General features: G+C 35.7%; 1 protein-coding gene across 2 annotated transcripts in view; it reads right to left on the bottom strand.

The window, feature by feature from the left end:
- Positions 1 to 5,246: 5,246 nt before the first annotated feature.
- CDH9 (cadherin 9) overlaps positions 5,247 to 20,232 on the bottom strand; it is a 100,136-nt gene continuing 85,150 nt past the window's right edge. The window contains exons 9-13 of one of the 2 annotated variants that reach the window (XR_003572657.1): positions 19,255 to 19,376; positions 9,401 to 9,518; positions 9,019 to 9,312; positions 8,054 to 8,984; positions 7,877 to 7,991 (exon numbers count right to left, since the gene is read on the bottom strand). Coding sequence is in view for 1 of the 2 variants with exons in the window: in XM_027896622.1 (XP_027752423.1) it covers positions 5,747 to 6,234; positions 9,061 to 9,312; positions 9,401 to 9,518; positions 19,255 to 19,376 (980 nt within the window). In the remaining variant the exon portion in view is untranslated. Of the gene's footprint in view, positions 6,235 to 7,876; positions 7,992 to 8,053; positions 8,985 to 9,018; positions 9,313 to 9,400; positions 9,519 to 19,254; positions 19,377 to 20,232 lie in introns of those variants that run through there. The other variant, XM_027896622.1, reaches the window with a different exon arrangement.

Here is a 20,232-nt window from a genome sequence, read left to right as displayed (position 1 = left end):
CTGAATTTCCTCTGCTGCGTGGTGCCCAGTGACAGCCAGTGGGCTGATTCCAAGCAAAAGCACTCACTTCCCCTGCAGAAATAACATCAATATGATTTCTTTGGAACACAAGAACACTGATGTTCACAACACACTTTTTCTGCATTTCATTTCCATGAGATTTTAATGAACATGCAAAATCCCAAATTTGGAAGTGATTTTTAAATAGATCTCATCTTTTTTGATTCGTGAACTGATACTGCACTGAAGTGTAAAATATACCTTCTAACAACAGGATGCTAGAATATAAAACAATCTGTGAAATCACATTGTTTTATATCCTTTGGTTTACACAAGCTGCGTGTGTCTAGGGTTTTTTCCTTTTAAGTGGACATCTCTGTCTGAATAAATGTGTTACCTAAAAGTTGCTGTTGGTTAACCCTATAGATAATAAAGTGGGGATTTCTTTATTATATGCATATATATTCAGTCACTCATACATAGAAAATTAAAAAAACCAGATACATACAAATAATATCCATGTCGTGTTCCTGAAAATTCTTCTAGAATTCATATGTTTTATCTTTTTTTGTTTGTTTGTTTGTTTGGGGTTTTTTGGTTGGTTGGTTTTTCTGTGTTCGCTTTTGTTTCTGGAACTGCTCAAGTTTTTCTAAAAATTAAATCATAAAACATGAAGAGTAACAATACACCAATCTGCAATGACCTGAACACTTATGTGTGCTGTCTGCTTAGCACAAGTGAGGGATGGAGTATAAATATAACTTTAAAATACAACTTTCAGTGTAAATTAGGCCATTAGCAGTTGAAATGCCTTTGGTGGAACAAAAGGCGTTGATGTCTGTTGTCATCAATGCATAAGAAAAGCACTAAGGGAAAGTTTCATATATTATTTTGTTCTGTTTGTGACTATTCTGTTCTGAAAACAGCCATTTAATGAAAGGCCTAAAAATTCTGAGAATGTTTATGTACAGTGGTGGTTACACTTAAAATGTTTAACCTGGCATAATGAGGAGTCTGCCTATTTCACTGAAAGATGTAACCTTCTGTAGGAGGTTGTTTCCAGAATGATTTTCTATTGATAAGACTATTTACCAGAATAAGCTTGTAACTCTATGAGGATGGTACAAAAATTCAGTTTAAGTGAAAACAAATAGCAAATACATAAACATTACAAAGAAGATCTCCATCAAGGTGGAATGGATTTCTGTTACTAAGATTCAAAATCAATTTAAGTCAATTCAGAATGATCACTAAATATAACAGTATTTCCTCAGAGGTTACTAAATTTACCTTAGACCTTAGCAGTCCAAGTAGTTTTTCTGCAAAAGATCCTGAGTTAGGTTTGTAAATTCTAAGTGTTTCCAAGTTCTTCTCCTTTGCAGTGAACCACAACAGATCTGAGTGGCAGAAAAGTAAATCCTTGGTGAGATTAAAACCGTAAACCGCCTATTTTTCTCCTTTCTGTTGATCCTCTTCTAAGGTCCTATGGCCTTGAACTCCCCAGTGCGACATGTCTGAGGTTTTAGGCAATCCCATGGATCCAGAATTTTGCTAAGCACTGTTGATTTCACAGAGGATAAAGATGTATGTAAACATGAAATGCCCAGCACTTCTGTGCCTCTGTTATCTCACAGAGGGAGGAACATCTGCAGAAGCATCATTGGAAGGAGTTCTGACTTCTTGTCTGTCTCTTTGCTTCCTGATGCTTAACCAGTATGGCATATCCTACTGTATTATTTAACGCTTCTGCCCCTTATTGGACCAATATTTTTTGCCTATTCAGATGAATCCTGATCTTTTTTGTTGGACTTTTTGCAAGTTGTCACTCATCCTAAAATCCAAAGGAAGCTAATAACTTCATCAGTACAATTTTGTACCAAATAACTCAAAGATATTTTCTATGTTGGTTAGCTCCTTCCATAACATGAGGGTAGTAGTATCCACGCTGGATCTCACCCAGATCCTCCAAATATTGACATGTAAATCAAAAATAGCCACCAAATTCTAAGAGGTTCTCATAACCTTTTCCTTCTCTGTGTCTTTGGGAATCCAAATGCAACGTAGCAGCAAGATCTAGGTGTGATGCTGCCTTTAGGACTTAGAGAAATCATATAGCCATTATTTCACTGATGGTTAAAAAGAGATGACTTACTAGTAACTGGACTTCAAATTGAGTTGTTCAGATACATGTTTAGTATCCAATCTCCTTTCCTTCTCCATTAAAATTCCTGTTTGTTCATTAAATTATGAACTATGTTGGTATTTGTTTTACAAAAATATTTTTAAATTATCAAAAAAATGATGTACATAACTACATCAGTTTGAACTTATAAACTGAAAATAGAGGTTAATCAAAGAGTAATCTGAAGTTTTTCTGCCACCTTTAAATTCTAAAAATGTAGATTTCTGGATCTGTCAATACTATGCAATTTCCTGTTAGTTCCTCTACCTGGTCCTTCGCCTGTTCACAGTAATTTCCATTGTGAATACAAATTTCTCATCTGTGCTATGCTGTTTACTGTGTTGTTTCAAACAAAAGAATAAAAGAAGATCCATTTAAAAAAGAAAAAGGCAATTATAACTGAAAAAAAAAATAGTTTACGTAGTCCATTTGAAAGAACAAGCCCAAAGAACTACCAGCTAGACATGTCAGCTGGTAAAGTATCAATTCTTTTTATTCATTGTAAGAATGCTTGAAATCTTTAGCAATTTTGAGAAATTACTTGTTTTACTATGTCAACTATGCAAAATTCTGTGAGCTCTAAATCCATGTAGGTCATCTTTTAAACACATGTTGCTTTAAGGAATACAGGGTTCTTAGAGTCACAACCAATTTTCTTAATAGGAAAACATGAGAAAGTCTCATTGTCTTCCTGAAGACAAAGGCTAAAGACCCCTCTCTTTACTTTAGTGACAATGACTCATGGGATGAGAAAATTTAGAGTAAGAAAAGGCAAAGGAGGTACTTCTATTTGTTGATTTTCTGAACTTTCTGCTCTTCCCAAAGTACAACAGTGGTACCATGACAATGATACTGAGGACAGAGTATTTACTGAGGTGACTTCTACAATAGTCCTTTTTTCTTTCTGTCATTGAAGAAAACCAAACCAAAATCCCAGAATACAAAAATAAGATTATTTCTTCATGGAAAATATAATTTCTTAACTAATTTTATATGTCTTGAAGAAGGAAGAATTTCTCACACCCTGTTTCTTTCATTGTGCCTTAACTAAAATCCTATTTGAAATTCAACTGGCACACTCTTTGATGTGTCTTACACTGAGTCTTGACGTCTTAAAAACTTAGTCAACTCCACGGACATAACCATGTCTGTATCTGTCCTTACTTGAGGACAGATGTATTTTCATTTTCCTCTCTCCTGCCATTTTACTTCACTGTGTGATATTCAGACTTCTGATGACAATTACAAGATCGCTGAAACACTCCTCTTAGTCCAGTCTACTTTATAAGATGTTGTTTGGTGTACAATTTCTATAAGTCAAAGAATGTATTCTCTATTCTTTTTCTGTTTGGGTTTCATTTGGGTTTCACCACACTCTCCTTTCCTTCTCTCACCCCTAGTCATTTCCTTTCAGAGGCATAACTATTTCATTGTTCGTTTGGGTTTTTTTGGTTGTTTTCTTTTTTTCTATCCCATCTTAAGGCAGTGCCTTATAGTTATGAAAATTGAATTAAAAGACTAATAGATTCCTGCAACAATGTTGAGAACATACACTCCATAGATCTTTTACTCTCATCTCCAAATGGCAAAAATCAGATATATGCACTCCTATGTCATCAAGTTATACAGTGATGTCTTGCCACTGCATTACATCCATGTACATAGCTGACACATGGTTGCATATTATTTTGACCTTTCTATGTCACCAGAGTATTTTACTTGGAACATAATGTTGCAGACCTGACACACAGCTCACAGTAAGATGTGCAGGTGCTTGTTCCGAACCACAATTACAAAACACACACATTCTGCTCCCCACAAAAGGAGTTCAGCGTGAGAAAACTTGAACTGAGATGTCTTGAGGCTGAGAGAAGAGTCTAGTAGAAGGATAAAATAAATAGTAATAAAGAAATATTTTGGATAAATAATTTGAGGGTCAAAATAGTAGAGAGGAAAATATTAGACAGGAGTATGTTCCTATGTCTGGCTGAAGGGCCTTTACTGGAGCCTCTTTATAATCTTTTTGATGAGACATGAGTGCCTGACTAGTCCATACTACATTGTCAATATGTTTCCTAAGTTTCACTTTGAAAGGACTTGAAAAATAGCTAAGCAACATAGAGAAAACCTTACAACATTATTATTTTAAACATCTGTATGAAATTGCTTTTCCCTAAAGTTGATACTAAAAATGCAAATTCTATGGATAGTGTACATCATACATTGTTGGTCCATATCTTTGAGGGTTTTTATTTTTCTTTTTTATTAAACAAATGTGGATAAACCCTGCAAACCTCAGTTAGATCACGTGATGCATTTAAATTCCTCTTATCCTGCGTAGTGAAAAAAAATGTGTGTTGCATAAAAGCTGATCCAGCAAATATATTTTAAACACAAATATATACTTGACTGCCATTAAACCTTTAGGAAATATGCAAATGTATGCACTTCTTTGAAGGGATAGAAGATTAATATCTTTAATAAAATATTAGTTGGTCTTTGGTTTTATTGCTTGGCTCACTTTTATTTAAAAGAAACTATTAGTAACATGTCTGATTTGTCTAATTTTATCAAAGCCTTCTAATTTTCTCTATTATTCTAATAAGATTAGAATACAAAAGCCTTCCTTTCATTATTGATATTTGCTTAAATATTCATTTTTTAAAATATATATTTTAAATTTTTTTTTTCATATATACCAGACTAAACTTTCATAGTTCCTTAAATCCTCGGACATATGCCTGTTAAGTCTGCTCACTGGTCACCTGCTCACATAAGAAGTGGGAGTGAGTTTCATCATGAAACTATATTATTGTGCCATGTAGTAATAGACATCATAAGTCAGAGTGCGTTTATTTATAATTTTTCAAAATAGTTTTTCTTTTTCTACACTGCATTCCTATTCCAGAGCACGCTGTTCGTATCGTTCTTGCACAGTACATTTCAACCACTAATCCAATATGAGAAGATGCATTCAAAAATGATGTATTGCACAATACACAGTTTCCTTTGTTCAGAAACATTGGACAGTTCTTCATGATTAACAAAGTACGTGAGTAAGTAGTGTTTTTATAAATACTAATTTATTTAATAAAAATACAAAAATATAAATATACATATATAAAAATACTGGGATGAATCAACACACAGAAATTCTTTAACTCAAAATATGGCAATAATATTAATCTTTTTGAAGTATTTTTTTGAGATTATGTTACAATGCAGGTGCACACTGTTCAAGATAGTAGGAAAGGTAATGCAAAGCAATTTAAAAAAATGGAGTTCCCATGTCATTATTAAAGGCACAAAAAGCCTTTTATTTTTTTTCATTCCAAATAAAACCCTTTCATCTGAGGCTTCTAGGCAGAGAGGGTGAATTATAGATTTTTAAAAATCTAAATCATTCATATTCATTCACGTTGACTTATTGATTAAGCAAACCCTTACTAAGACAACACCTATTTTTTGTAAATTTTTTATTCCCAAGTAAGAGAGAGTAGGCCACTTTATCTAGTAACATAGACATGAATTCCACTAACACTGACCAGGTCACAGATTATTTTCTCAGTCTCGATCACTATCCTCTCCACCATACATATCTGCCAGTTTTTTAAACCGAGGTCCCCAGTCACTGAGGTACTCATAGTCTTGGTTGCCTTCAGTGGTAAGTGATTCCAGGGAACTGAGTGAATTTGCTATGGAATCATTTCCTTCATAAGCATATGTTGCTAGTGAGTCATAAGGAGGGGCAGCTGGGTCTAAATCATTTTCCTTTAACCTTCTATGAATAAAATCTTGGACATCAATGTTTTCCCAAAGAGGTGCAGTCCGCCTTATCTGAAATATTGTTTCTGGGATAACATCTCTTCTCATCTTACTTTCCTCCCTCGCTTCTGGATTTCTCAGTGTGCCAATGTCAAAAGCCTGAGTGTCTTCTTCCCCACCTCCTTCATCATTGTAGGTCACAATGTTGTCCCGAACATCATCCTTCGAGATGATCAAGGGTTCTTTCTTTCTTTGTCTCTTGAGAGCCGTAAACAAGACAACTAATACTACAAGGAAACAAAAGATGAATGAAGAAATGTGCAGTTAGCAACTAAATAAATGAGTAAATACTTTACATCATCTGTTGAACCAGAAAAGATTTAAGGTTGGAATGGGATTCTCAGTAGGAAAATATTGATAAAAGCTATCTCCAGGTTGAAGATAATAATAAGAAGTATTAATGATTTTATAGCAGTGAAAAAATAAGCATTTTGAAAACTTATGGGAGTAGTGATCAAAATATTATATATTTTAAATAGATATGCAATTAAGCTGAAGTTAAAAAGCAGACAATGCCTTACAATATATGATCCTATAGAAGTTTAGCTTTGATTTTAGTTTTGTGAAGTACCACATTTCTGGCAGTCACTAAGGGTGATTTCATCAAATGTAGTTCAATCTCCTGGTAAAAGTAGTTCACACACTTGAAAGCTAGTGATTTAGGTATTCCTAAGTGCCTAATTCACTTTTAAATATGAGATCTACATGTCCTTCTGAAAATAAGAATCTGAAGACCTTCAGCTATCAATATTATTGACAAAACCATTTTTGGCTTCAGTGACTGCAAAAACTGAAATCCAGTCTTTGCTACTAAGTGTTTCTTTTGAAAAACATGATCCTCCTAGTTTAAGAAGTGCTTGCTGAATGACTCTCGCTTCTAAAGAGGTGAGGATTGACACAAAAATGAACCTCTGCTAAAGCAGATGAAAAAAAATGAAGATTTGTAAATACATAGTAGTGTCTAAATGCTATTGATTTCAGGAGGAATTCAATGCTCGAATCCATTTTAAAATCTGACCCTAGTTGCAGTAGCTGGAGTAAATAGGAGAGGCCAGAAAGACCATCTGTCAATGAGGCACAACAGTGGTTGCTAAACCGTATGTTACAATAGTGTTGAATGCTTTTATTGAGTCTTAGAAGTTTTTACTCTGATTTGAGTACTGAAGAATAAAGGGTAAGATTGGGCATGCTGCAGGTAGGGAGAGGGGAATAGAAATCTTCCACATGCCATGGTATAATGTTGTGAATATAAAGGCTGTTTTGTTCTGTTCTGTTTTATTTTGTGAGCTTTTTTTCCTTTCTATTTATACAACAGCCATTTTTTTCAAAGTTTTCATAATGCTAGGCAAGAAATAGCACACTTAAGTAAATTTAAGAACTCCATATATGAGACAAGGCAGATCACTAAAAGGTTACTACAAAGAAGTGTCTTTCACAGCCTGGTACTTAATATGTCTCTCCTGTGTTGGGCCTGTTGATACCAGTCTACTATTCTAACACGCTGCACCTCATGAAAAAATTAAATAAGGTGCTGAGTATCCCACTAGATGTAGACTAAAAATTCTGTTTAGATGCTCTATAGCTATATGCTTCTTTGGGTTCAGATATGGCTATAGCGCTAAGTAGAGCAGGGCCTCTAAGCCTGGGGCTAGAGACGGGACCTGATCATATATGTTCTACATGACAACGGTCCCTGATCCTGTTCTGAGTCTCATGTGCTACTGATGTAGCCCTAAGGCATATTTGGATCTTTTATTTTAGTTTATTCTTTCTGTACTAAAAGGACTGCAGCTGACCAGAGTAATATTTTCACTGTGAGTGAGTAAGGATATGTCTTTCATGCTCTATCTTTTCATACTCTGTGTTGGGGCATGTTAGGAACTTTGTAAGGTGAACAGCTAGATCTGGCAGAATTGAGATATAATTGTCTGCTGGCAGGGGTTCCCTGCAAGTTCTGCAGCTCAGACTATGTCTGGGCAATGTCCTGGGGAGACCAAGCTGGCTAATGCTGAACCAGGCCAGCTGCGATGCTTGAACCTAAGCAACATGGAAAATCAGTTCATCAGAGCTTGAGTATCCTCCATTCCCTATGCCCAGCATTATAGACATAATTCCTAGATATTGCCCCTCTCCTAATAACCTCTGTGATTGAATATTTACTGGAGGTACCTTGAATCCAGTCTAGAAACTGGGGGGAAAAAAAGTTATCTCCTTATAATTATATAAACCAATACCTGTAGCTTCTCATTGCCCCCTTGGCTAGTTATGTTTGCTAGGGTAGGTGGAAAGAGGCTTTCTGCAGGCTTTTACTGGAAAGTTGAGATGGTGGCACTTTTAAGGAGGCACTTCTCTGGTAAGCAAAACACTCAAGTCGCAATTTTTATGTTCTTAACACCAGGTTATGAGTAGCATTTATTCTAATTTTCTCATATATCAATGAATTTTTCTAATGCTTCCACCCTCCAAACACTCATCTAACTTCTGCACTCACATGTTATTTAGTCAGCTGTTCTTCCTATCACTTGCAAACAATCAGACATTTCTATTCTGTGTTTTTGAGCTAAATATTTCCTGAGCAGAAAAGAATACAAATCACTCACCATTAAATAGCTAGTATAATTTATATAATTTAATCACTGCAAAACCTAGCACTCAGATTCAGGAATACGATTAGAAAGTTCTGGATCTCAATGAAGATCTGATTATAGTATAAACATTATTCAAATAAGCATGGGATCTAAAACTGACCTATTTTTTCAAATTTATTTAATCTAAATAGCACAGTCTCATTCCTTTCACATATTCTTCTGAATAGTGATGATGACAAACAGCCCATAGTACCTCCCTCTCCCCCTCTCTCAGCTCCTTTTCCCTCTTAGACAACAGTTGGAAAAAAAAATAAAATATATATATATATGGAAAAAAAAGGAGACCATATCAGATATGAAATATTGTTCTGTGGGTCATGTGAATGATGGATTTAAGAATATTGGGGTTCTAGAAGTGACTAGACCTTTGCCTAGTCAAGTAAAGATCTCATCACAGGTACTTGCCTAGCAGGATGATGATGCAGAGGAGAATGGCAACCAGTGCCCCAGTGCTGAGACCGGCAGGGAGGAGCAAGGCCTCAGCACTGCAGGACTGCATGTTCCCCCGGCTGTCGCAGGCACACACGCGAATCGTCAGTGTGCCCGTGCTGCTCTGGATCGGGTAGTCGTTGTCAAATATTATGATTGGCAGAAGATAGGTACTCATCTTACTACGGCTGTATCCATTTCTTCTAGTCATAATTCCTGCTGTGTTATCTAGAATGGAAAAGCAGAATCAATAAATGTTTCTGGATTAGGTTTTATGTGATATTGGAGGGAGGGGGGGTGTACAGTCAGCAGTTACCTTTGTTGTCTACAATGGAGAAGTTAGGGTGAAGAGCAAATTCTGGCACCAACTCAAAGAAAAATTTGTGTCCTCGAGGAGGCTGATCTTTGTCAATTGCACTCACAGTCTGTATCAGCTATAAGGAAAAGAGTATTTCATGCTATTTTAGAAATCATGTGTTTCAAACATCTGCTTTTCATGACTGGTAATAATCCAGTGAATCTTTATCTGAAGACAATAACTGATGTCCTAAGCCTAATGTTTCCTACATAAACCACTAGAGGTTATGGTAAATACATTGTTAAATACATAGCAAAGGATGAAAAAGGATCCAGTCCTCATTGCAAAACAGCCCTGTGCTTTGATTTGTACTTAGTATCTTGCAGTGATACACAAACAATTACCCTTCTGTATAAGCCGTAAACCTCCTGTGGCCTCATGTAGCAACGATAGTGTGTAAACCAGTTGTTAACTTGGTCTGATTCTTAGTCCACCTCATCTGCTCCTGGCGATAAATTGGAGTACTGCACTGGCAGGATGCTTGATTCTCCTGAGGTAATAAAAGCAGATATTTTACTTCCTCCTAAATTGAAAGCTCTGACTGTGGAACTTAATGGCTGCCCTAACAAGGCCACTCAAGCCCAGCTGGGAACGAGTGATAATAGCACCAGACTAGGGTGAGAACAGAAGTGTCTAAAAAAAGAGGCTTCAGCAGTGCCTCTGGATTGTACAAGCTTTCCTGTAGCATAAAAATGTGCAAATATGTGTACTCTACTCATGTGTAATGGGGATATATATGCACTAGCATGCTTCCTCTTTTATTTTTTCTGCTTTCTCTGTCTATCTGGACTGATAGATAGAAGATAAGGGAAACAGCTCCAAAACTGAGGAAGAAGAAGCTGCCTGGGAATAGCTATGGTTTACAGAGGAACTTTCAACAGTTAAAATGCCACATTGCATGAGTCACAGTAGTGCCAGTAAGCTCTATAAATCCCTGTTCTGTCCTTTGCCCTTCCTGATGGATAGGAGAGAGACATTAGAGAATAGTCCCTAGTCCACCTTGGCTTGCAAGGACATGTTTGAGTTCAAAAACAAGATGACAAATCTTGGTGGCAAAAGACCATGAGTAAGTCTCAACTGAGAATGCTTTAACTCAGTAGAGGTGCATTCCTATGGCATCTAAACTTAAAGGTAGAATGAGTTTGTTTCTTTCAAAGCTACATGGGAGACAATGACTGTCTTGAGTTTTCAGGTGTTTCCATTGTGCAGGTTGTCTTGAAATCCCACAGACATCGAAACTACTTTTTATCAAAGACTTCGTGGCTTGTTTTTCTTTTATTTTCACAGAAGATGCAGTATGACATATATAGTGGTTGACAAGTAGCACTGATACAATCTTTAGCTTTGCACAAGTCAAATAAGGAATTAGTTTTACTTATGTACTTTCTCTGAACATCAGCTTGAGTAGAACTTGAGGATACAGTTAAATTTTGGAGAGTATTTAGTATCTCACAAAATGGAACGCTGTTTTATGCAAACATAGGGCTACAAAATATATTAAAGTGTTTTTATTACTGTAACATTCAGAAACATGGTGCTGCTGGGGTGTTGTACTGCATCATGAGTATTCAACCCATTTTTTTAGTTAACTTTGGGATATTTTTATTACAGATAATAATATTAAAACAAACATAATAAGAAAACAGTACAGAGGTCTGAGTTTAGCTTGTTCACTTCCTAGCAACTCCTTCTAAAACAATCATGACTTTTTTTTTAATTTATTTTATTTTTGAGGCATATTGAGGAACTTGAAAGGTAATTTTTGAGCATCAGCCTTGCACAAAAAGATATGACTATGTTGAAACCAGGATTATGCAGTTTTTCTAAGTGCAATTGGAATAATAAGTACAAATTAAGATCACTTTTAGAGCACTTAATGATCATTGTTGTTTAGATTATTATTTTTTCCCAAGAGTACTCAAATTCTCACTTATAGCTAAGTATCCTGTTCAGTATGTTGCTGATTCTCTCTTTATGCCAACATTTTTCCTATATCCTATTGTTTTGATCTTTGCTGTAATCTACTTCTGAGACCATTAGTACAGAAAGCAAGACCAGGATTGGACTTAATTTTAGTTTTATAAAGTTTAATAATAGTGTTAAAAAACCCAAACAAGCAAAAGAAAACCAGAGAGGAGACAGAATTAGAATAAGTGACAATATTTGTGCAATTACTTGCTGAAAAACCTAAGGAGAAAATATCCTCATGTAATAACTACCAAAAATTGCAATTGAGTATCTTGGGGCTTTTTGAGATGTAATCAGTGGGGTATTTGTAAGATCCGGATTTGATTCTCTTCATGTGCAAATCACATGGAGAAGCACAATTGTATGAGGCATAGAAGAACCTAATTACAATGAAAAATTATTTTTGAGAGTAAGGCAGATGAAGAAAAAAACACAACCCAGCCTTATTACCTGCTCTAACTATTGGCTTCATAAATTGAGAACCAGCTGTTCTTCCACCAGAAAAGATGTGAGAATAAAAGAACAATGAAAAAGGATGATTGCAGGTGAATTGTGTCAAATAATGAATAGGTAAAAGGAAATTAAAAATGTTATCTAATTAAGGAATTTTTTTTTCAGTTATACAGCTGTAAATAACAGAGAATGATCTCAATGATAACCACTGCAGAAATGAAACAGATCTGGCTATTTTTAAGTATCACATTTATACGTATAAATTTAGTTTTGTCTACATTTTGTAAATTCTTGTTGGAAGTACATTCTACCATTTAGATGCAGTTATGACACTGAATTATGGTCACTCTTCACCAAGGCTTCAGAGAAAGATCTCTCTGATGCTGTAAGATTTACAAGGGAAGACTTATTTCAAGAAAATTACTTTTACTGGATTATATTTCAAGCATATCAGGCTTAGAGAAGATAAAAAACATTCCCATTCTTTTCTTTCTTTCCTACTTTCCTATGCAAATGAGCACACTTTAGAAAATACAGCATTATTGTCACTATTTTGAAGGTTGTCTATGCATGTGCATGTTCACTCCCACACGTTTTAAGAAACAGTCTCATACTCTTGAGTGGATCTTATTAGGTGAATTCAAGTTTTTAGAGGTCACTTTGCTTTGAGGGTAATGAAAATTTAAACACAAATATTGACATGAAGTTTTCTCTTTACATTCAGAACAAGGTGTTGGTAGCAGCTTGACAATGTAAAATGTCTGTGAATGAGGAATTATTCTCAATGGAAACATTTCTCGAAAATCTTAGGACTAGTGTTCTTTAGCCATAATTTTTATGGATGCTCTGACAAAGACCAGTGTCTTGGGACAGATGCTCTTTAATATCTTTATCATGACATAGACAGTGAGGTTTGCACATGACATGAAGCTGAGTAGTGCAGGTGACACAGCAGAAGGAAGAGATTGCATCCAGAGGTACCCAGAAAGCTTGAAAAGTGGACCTACAAGAATCCCATGAAGTTCAATGAGCCCAAGTCCTTCACCTGAGCTAGGGCAATCCCAGATATGAGTACAGATTGGAAGAAGAACTCATTAAGAGCAGACCTGCAGAGAAATACTTGAGGATTCTGATGGGAAAAAAGCTGGATATGACCCAGCAAGGTGCACTCCCAAAGTGGAAGACCAAGTGTATCCTGGGCTGCACCAAAAGTAGTATGGCTGGCAGATTGAGGGAGTTGATTCTACTGCTCTGCTATGCCCTTGAGAGATACCATTTGGAGAACTGCATCTCTTCAGGTGTCCTCAGCAAAAGAGATATGTGGGCCTATTGGAGAGAGTCCAGAGGAGGGAAACAAAGATGATCAGGGGACTGGAACACCTCTCCTATGAAGACAGGCTGAGATAGTGGAATTGTTCAGCCTGGAGAAGATTAGGCTCTGGAGTGAAATTATTGTGGTTCTCCAGTACCTAAAGGGAGCTTACTAAAAAGAGGGAGATTGACTTCTCTACACAGGTAGACAGGGATAGGACAAGGGGAATGGTTTTAAACTAAAAAAAGAGAGAGATTTAGATTAGATATTGGAAAAGAATTCTTTACTCAAAGAATAGTGAGGCACTAAAACAGGTTGCCCAAAGACAATGTGAATAGTCCACCCCTGGAAGTGTTCCAAGCTGAATTGGATGGGGCCCTGAGCAACCCAATCAGTCTGGTGGGTGACATTCCTGACCATAGCCAAGGGTGTTGGAACTAGATGATCTTCAAGGTCCTTTCCAATGAAAACCATTATATGATTCTATGATTCCATGATTCTGTTTATTTCTTTCATGATGAAGAAAGATTTTGTTAAAGGGTTTGGATCTATTTCCCATTGGCTCTTTTTTTTTTTTTTTGTTCCCCAAATATGGAAAAGGTTCACTTATAATACTGTCTCGTACTGCTTGGATTTTTTTCTCCTGGATGCTGTGGTTTTAAGACCATGACTTACATCACAGTCAATGTTATGACAGTCAGTCTAGTTTATAGTTACTCATAATCATTTCTGAAAAAGTGATTGGAGCTGAATAAACTGCCTACTAACAAATTTCTTAAGTGTACCTGATACATCCTTAGACAAAGGCTGCTCTCCAGTTTTCTTCAAGTGGTTTAAAGGAGAGAAAGCAAGTGAAAGTTAGGTCGGGGAATTCCGAAAAAGGAAGGTGCACTTTGCACACCAGAGCATGCTTTTAGTGCTCCTGAGGCTGTGCAAGTAGAAGACTTGGGTCATGAGCTAAGCCTTGGGAATGCCTTTAAAAGGAATGTAGGAACCATTAGCAAATGTGAAAGTAGTAGTGTGTCTTTAACAGTACAGAGGTCAGCACCAGCTAATCACATTTTAGATGGGCTTTTGAGCCTGTGCTGGTTTGGCATGTCATGCAAATAAATGTTAGTTGCACATTGGGTCTAGGGTATACACTTTGAGCATGCAACCACATGCTTTGTAAAGAGTTTTGAAAAGTTCACTGAAGAAAGATGAACAAGATAAAGTCCATGGGTGGACAGGTGTATTTTCAGGTGAAACATTTCTATTAATAAAACAAAACTTGAGTAAAATAGAATGTCCACAACTAAATCCGCTACTACTCCTTTTCAGAAAAGAAGCATGTTTGTGGTTGCTCTCTGGTATTTAAGTCCTTTTTTTTTTTTTTTTTTTTTTTTCAAAATTCCTTCTTTTGAAATTCACTATGAGACAGTGAAAAATGATGTAAAGATGGTCAGTGGTCAGTGTTGTAGACAGTGCCTTTCTGAAGTTTTAAAGTAATATCATTATCTTATAACACAAAAATTGCACTTCCAGTTACAAAGAAATAAGACCACCGGAGACAGACATTGTTAAACTAGAGATACATTAAAAGCTGCTGAATTTTGCTGTTTCTATGTGCAGTTATAGAGTTGCAGACTGTAAACCTTCAATCCACTTGAATCGTTTAGGCTTTCATTCTTGCTATATTATGCTCTTAGTTAAATCTAGTATAATAGAGGAATTCTCTAATGTTTTTTATCTACTTTCAGCTGTTTCAGAGACTAGACTTAAAAATATTACTAGGCATTTAAGGAAGGAATGTTTGGGAAATTTTAACATTTATTTTTGTCTAACATTTTTCAGAAGTGGTATAGGAGAGAACAGAACAAATTCTAGACCTCAGTGCACTGGCCTTGTCATTCTTGAAAGCAATCAATCTTCTTTTCTGCTGCAAGTATTTCTCTAGGAATTTGAAAAGATCTCATCAGTTTGTCTGAAATAAACTATGGGAAAAAATGTTGTGAGACCCTGTTTTGGACAATCATGAGAACACAGTAATGTCCAAATGTTGGGGAACAGTGGAAGAACAGCTTTGTGTTTCTCCTGTGCTTTCTTTCTCTTGCCCCTTTTCCTACCTGTATGATGTAGTAGGGCCCATCCCTAACTAATCCTGAATGTAATCCTGAATGTTAGTAATCAAAGAGCTCAGTATAAGTGTGGGGAATGAAGATTATGTAGAATGTTTTGAAGTGGCTACATTTCTCTAGGAGTGAAGCAATGTTATGATTCATAGAAGTGCTTCAAAATCAGTCCAGTTGTCACTGGATGTCCACCTTGTCATTATGTGGCTTGAGTGATCACACATGAATAAACACAATTCTAGAATATACATCAGTAAACTGCTAGATGCATAAAACAGCCTCCATCACATGTGCACAAGCTAGAACACATGCCTGCCACTTAACAAAGCTTCAGGTTTAGTAACGCAAAGCAGTTTAGTTTTCAGACCTTGGCTCTGTGCCAGAAATTTGTTGGCAGCTTTCAAGCAGGACTGAATGCTTATCAGAAGTTGGAAAACTCTCTCTTGAACTTCAATTCTTACTTCAAAAGAGAGACAGATTGTTACCATGGGTCTCTTACGAACTCAGGCCAATAGGTGTCTACCTAGAGAATCAGCTACAATGTATAAACAAGTCATGACTGATAATTAGCAATGGCCACATGAGGAAAAGTAATCTCTGCTCTATCTTCAGAAGTCTGCTCTGTCTTTAAAAGAGAGGGAGGGTATGAAGTGTAATGAAATGAAAAATCAGCTAGCTCTCTGAAGGAGGAAACAAACTTTCTCCATTACGATGTCTGAGAGTCCCTAAATGGCAGGAAAGAATATAGCACCAATGGGGAAGAAAAAAAAAAAGAAAAAAGTGACACAGTTTATTTTCCTAAATATTATTATGGATGGGTGTTAAAATTAGCCAATGACAACTTTTACCAACAAATTGTTCAGTTCAATCACTTTCCTTTTCAAGTAAATCTTCCTGGTTTCCATGGAGAGGACTCATCCTCTAATCCAACTAAAAAGACCCAATTAATTCCTGTGACAAGGGCATGAGAGAACTTTTACCAGAGCCTTCCCTACAACAGTCCCTGGGGCTCCAGCATGCCATTAAAGGATTAGGGATTTCTAAATTGAATGAGAGGAAGGCTGCTTCATACTTTTTTTTAGCCTGTGTACTAGCCAGTGGAATGAGATTCACACGGTGACAAATGCGTTCCAGTCTAGCGAACACAATTTCTTATGAACCTTTAGTAGTAATGTTTCTCTCCAGTCATACCATTGTTGTTGGGAGGCAAAAGAGGAGGAGAGACTCTGTAGGATTTTCTTTCCTCTGACCCTCCTAAGGCTGCCTGAAAAACACAATGAATGCAGCCTCTAATATCTGCTGATGTTGAAAATGAGTAATGTCACTTGCTAGCAGAGAGCAATGTTTGATCATTCTGACTGCTTCCTGATGCACCTGAGATTTAGAGAGCAGTGTGATTAATAACAAAAAAAAAATGTGTGGTTAAAAAAATAAATTTAGAAATGAACTGAATATATTTATGTTCTCAGTCTGTCTCTGCTGCTATGTGCGTCAGATGTAGAAGCAGTGCTGTGATGTGTCAGGAAGCAGTAATGACTCTAATAAGACAGCTGATTTAGGTGATCTCCAAGATAAGGGGGAGTAGTACAAGATTCCATATCTTTCTTTTATTATAGGGGACTGCTAGACACAAGCAATGCAGGCAATTTGGAACTTAGCATCCTTGGCCAAAATATTGAAGTTTGTGTCTCTATACTTGTTATATTTAATCACCAAAATAAAAGTAGTCTCCTGTACTAAAGGCAGAATATTTTCTGAAACACTAAGTGAACTATCTGTAAATGTCCATACATGTATTCAGGTGCCTATCTTGAGGAAAAGAACTATTAACAAATAGAAGAACAATCCATCTCTGTCATTTTTCTGTAACTACACTAGGTGGATATCATCTTTCCAGTAGTTCTGCAAGATTTTCCAGTGAAGGAAAACAATTCCTGAAATTAAGTTGGTAAACTAGATGTATGGGAGGTCTGAACAACAGTATGCCTGTCTACTGGGTCTCTGACATCTCTGACCTTAGGAAAGCACAGAACTTACCAGAAAGGTAAATGAAATTTAATACAATAATGGATATTTCATTAAGTATGCCAGACTAGATGGAAATTGGCTTAAGGAAACTGACGGGCAATATGCCTAGATAGAACTTCTTCAAATATATGACAAAACCTATATTTGCTGGTTGATAAAATTGTACAAGAATAATTTCAATAAAATCTTCATTTATAAGCTTTGGATTTTTTTTTAATTTTTTTTTATTATGCAGCTAAAATACATGACTCACTTTTCTATTAGTCATTATACTGAGATTTTAAGATTTATTTTCTTCAGTTTCATCTTCTGCAATGACACTGATGCACAGATAGAATTTAGGTTCTAAGATATCCATTTGAAATTAATGGATAGAGTTATCTGAATGTATTCCACCTGAAAAAACAGCTTATAAGTCATAAACCAATTTTTCTGATATTTTAATTCCTTCCACTTTTTAAATTTAATTCATCACTGCCTTTGATATGTATATTCATCTATTTATGTCACTTGCATGAAAACCAGTAAAACCTTCTTAAAAAAATAATTAAAATAATGGTCAAGTACCATCAAAGCCAAGTGATTTTAATCCAAGTATCCTCTGTCAATCTAACTATAATAAATAGAATTGAATGCAGTCTACAACAATCTACTCTATCCTCTTTTTCTCCTTTCCCCCCCCCCCCATTTTCTATCTATTAAACTGTTCATAAAACATCATTTGAATTGCAAGTGGTAAATTACATGTTCTTTCTCTGCACAGAGTTCTTCAGTACCTGAAATTCTAGACTCATCTCAGTTATCATCTATGCCACTTTCAGTAGAGTCTCTGAAACTATGTTAAACACAATAGTGGGCAACAACCAAGGTAAAACATGAACATGCTATGCTTCCTGATGTGTATCCATATCCACCATATTTGAAAGTTGTAAAGAATGTTGTATGGTTACTGTGTTTTAAAACCAAAATATTATACACATATCAATGAAGTCAGCCAGCTTTGATTGGATGATGACAGCATAAAACTAGTGAGACACGAGGATAGACTTAAACTGAGCTTAGGGTTCCATCCTGGACTTTCTTTGCTGCAGTAGGAACACATTCGATCTCAAGATTTTTCTTCCAGTGAAAAATGAATCAGCCTAGACAAGAGGCTCATACATGATCTTAGGTCCATTCTTGAAAGAAAATATCGAGGTCATAATAACATATGTCTTTCTTCACAGGATTTAAAACTGAAAGACTGACTGGTATTACCATACACAGATTTTGTAATATAAGTAATATTAAGAGATTTCTGTAATATACTGGCTCTGATTTCTGTTGATCTGTCTACTTTCTCAAATCCAAATAATCACTTTATCTTCAATTTTTTTTTAGTTGTCTTTCTAGAGTTTTACAGAATTGCTGAGATTGTTTATAAAGAGATACACATGAGCTTTGACCACATTCACCTCAATACCAAACTAGGTTTTAACTTACAGTGGAAGCAGGTGCATTGCCTTTTATTTTTGTAAAAGTTTATTCTTCACATCTTCTTTACTGAGGCATAATAAAGATTTCCTGTTTTGTGTACTTGAAAGTGTGGTTATATTACCTGAGGCTTTGATAAAAATCCAGAAAGAAATTGAATTATAAAGCAGTGTAATAGTTTCATAGCATTAAGAGCAACCTTTTCCTAAAATATTTTCTGATATTAGAAATGGAGAACCACCCTATACTGTAATTTTTTATTTAATCCTGTATTATTATACTAGGGTATTATCCTTCACCTTTTACCTCCTCCTTTTTTGAATCAACTGGTACTTCCTGTATAAGAGAGGAATCCAAGAGGATGGGTTAGATTGCAGCTGCTCGAATTAACATATGTTGAAGCATCCATCATGGCATTTCAGAGTAGTTTCATTGAAAGCTCTTTGGTAGCATAAGTATTAGTTTACCTGTCCTGCTTTTGCATTTTCACAAACAAATGTTTCATAGTAGTTGGCAAACTCTGGTGCATGATCATTTATGTCTAAAATCCGGATGAAGACAGGTATCTGGCTACTTTGTTTAGGATTATCTGGAAAAAGAAAATTATTTATTATACAATACAATGAGTTATGTCTGTGAAAATAATCCAATACTTTTTTTTTCCAAAATATATTAAAAATGTTCATTTTTATTGTACTAGAACAATTATATTTCATTTTCTATTGATGTACATTCCATTTATATAAAAGCTCTATTTATATCTGAAACAATTTATTATAGTATGTATATTTTGAAATAATATAAAGTATACTTAAATTGATTCACATTAAAAACAGGTGACTGAGTTCTTATTGCTTTGCATTCCATATGTCAGTACAACAAATGATTCATTGCAAAAGTTGTTTCATGAGGTTGAGCTGTCAAGAACATTTACTTTTTCAAATCAGTAAAACAGTAAAACAGTGTCAGTCAACAACAACACAAACACACACACAAAACCACAAAAAAGCCCTCAACAAGACAAAGTTGTCTTTTCTCCCCAAAACGTAAAGAAACAAAACAATAAAAGGAGATATGTAAGATGTGATCAATCACTCTTCACAAACTTGACCTCCAAGCTCAAGCTATTGCCAGAAAAGATTCTCACACTACACATATCAAAAATGAAGAACGTTTGACCAAATAATGAAAAGAATTTATGAGGAAAAGATATTAGTCTTTCTGAAAATGGGGATATGATTCATCTCTCCATATCACCAAAATTCCAGGCTGTTAAACATACTGACTCCTGGGAAATCTATACAGAGAATGAAGTAAGGGAGAAAAGCTGTTCACTAAAATTAGTGTGTCTGTTTCCCCTTTGATGACTGTTGCCTGGAACAAAAAGTAGGCAAGAGACATCCATATCCATGAGTGCTTAGCAGAATAGTAAGGAATCCAGGTGA

Source organism: Empidonax traillii, unplaced genomic scaffold (genome assembly GCF_003031625.1).
Source record: "Empidonax traillii isolate 1590-97213 ecotype Southwest subspecies unplaced genomic scaffold, ASM303162v1 scaffold504:size1219251, whole genome shotgun sequence".
In the NCBI taxonomy this organism is placed as follows: domain Eukaryota; kingdom Metazoa; phylum Chordata; class Aves; order Passeriformes; family Tyrannidae; genus Empidonax; species Empidonax traillii.
Note: the sequence above shows the minus strand (reverse complement) of the source record. Positions and strands in the feature narration are given on the sequence as shown.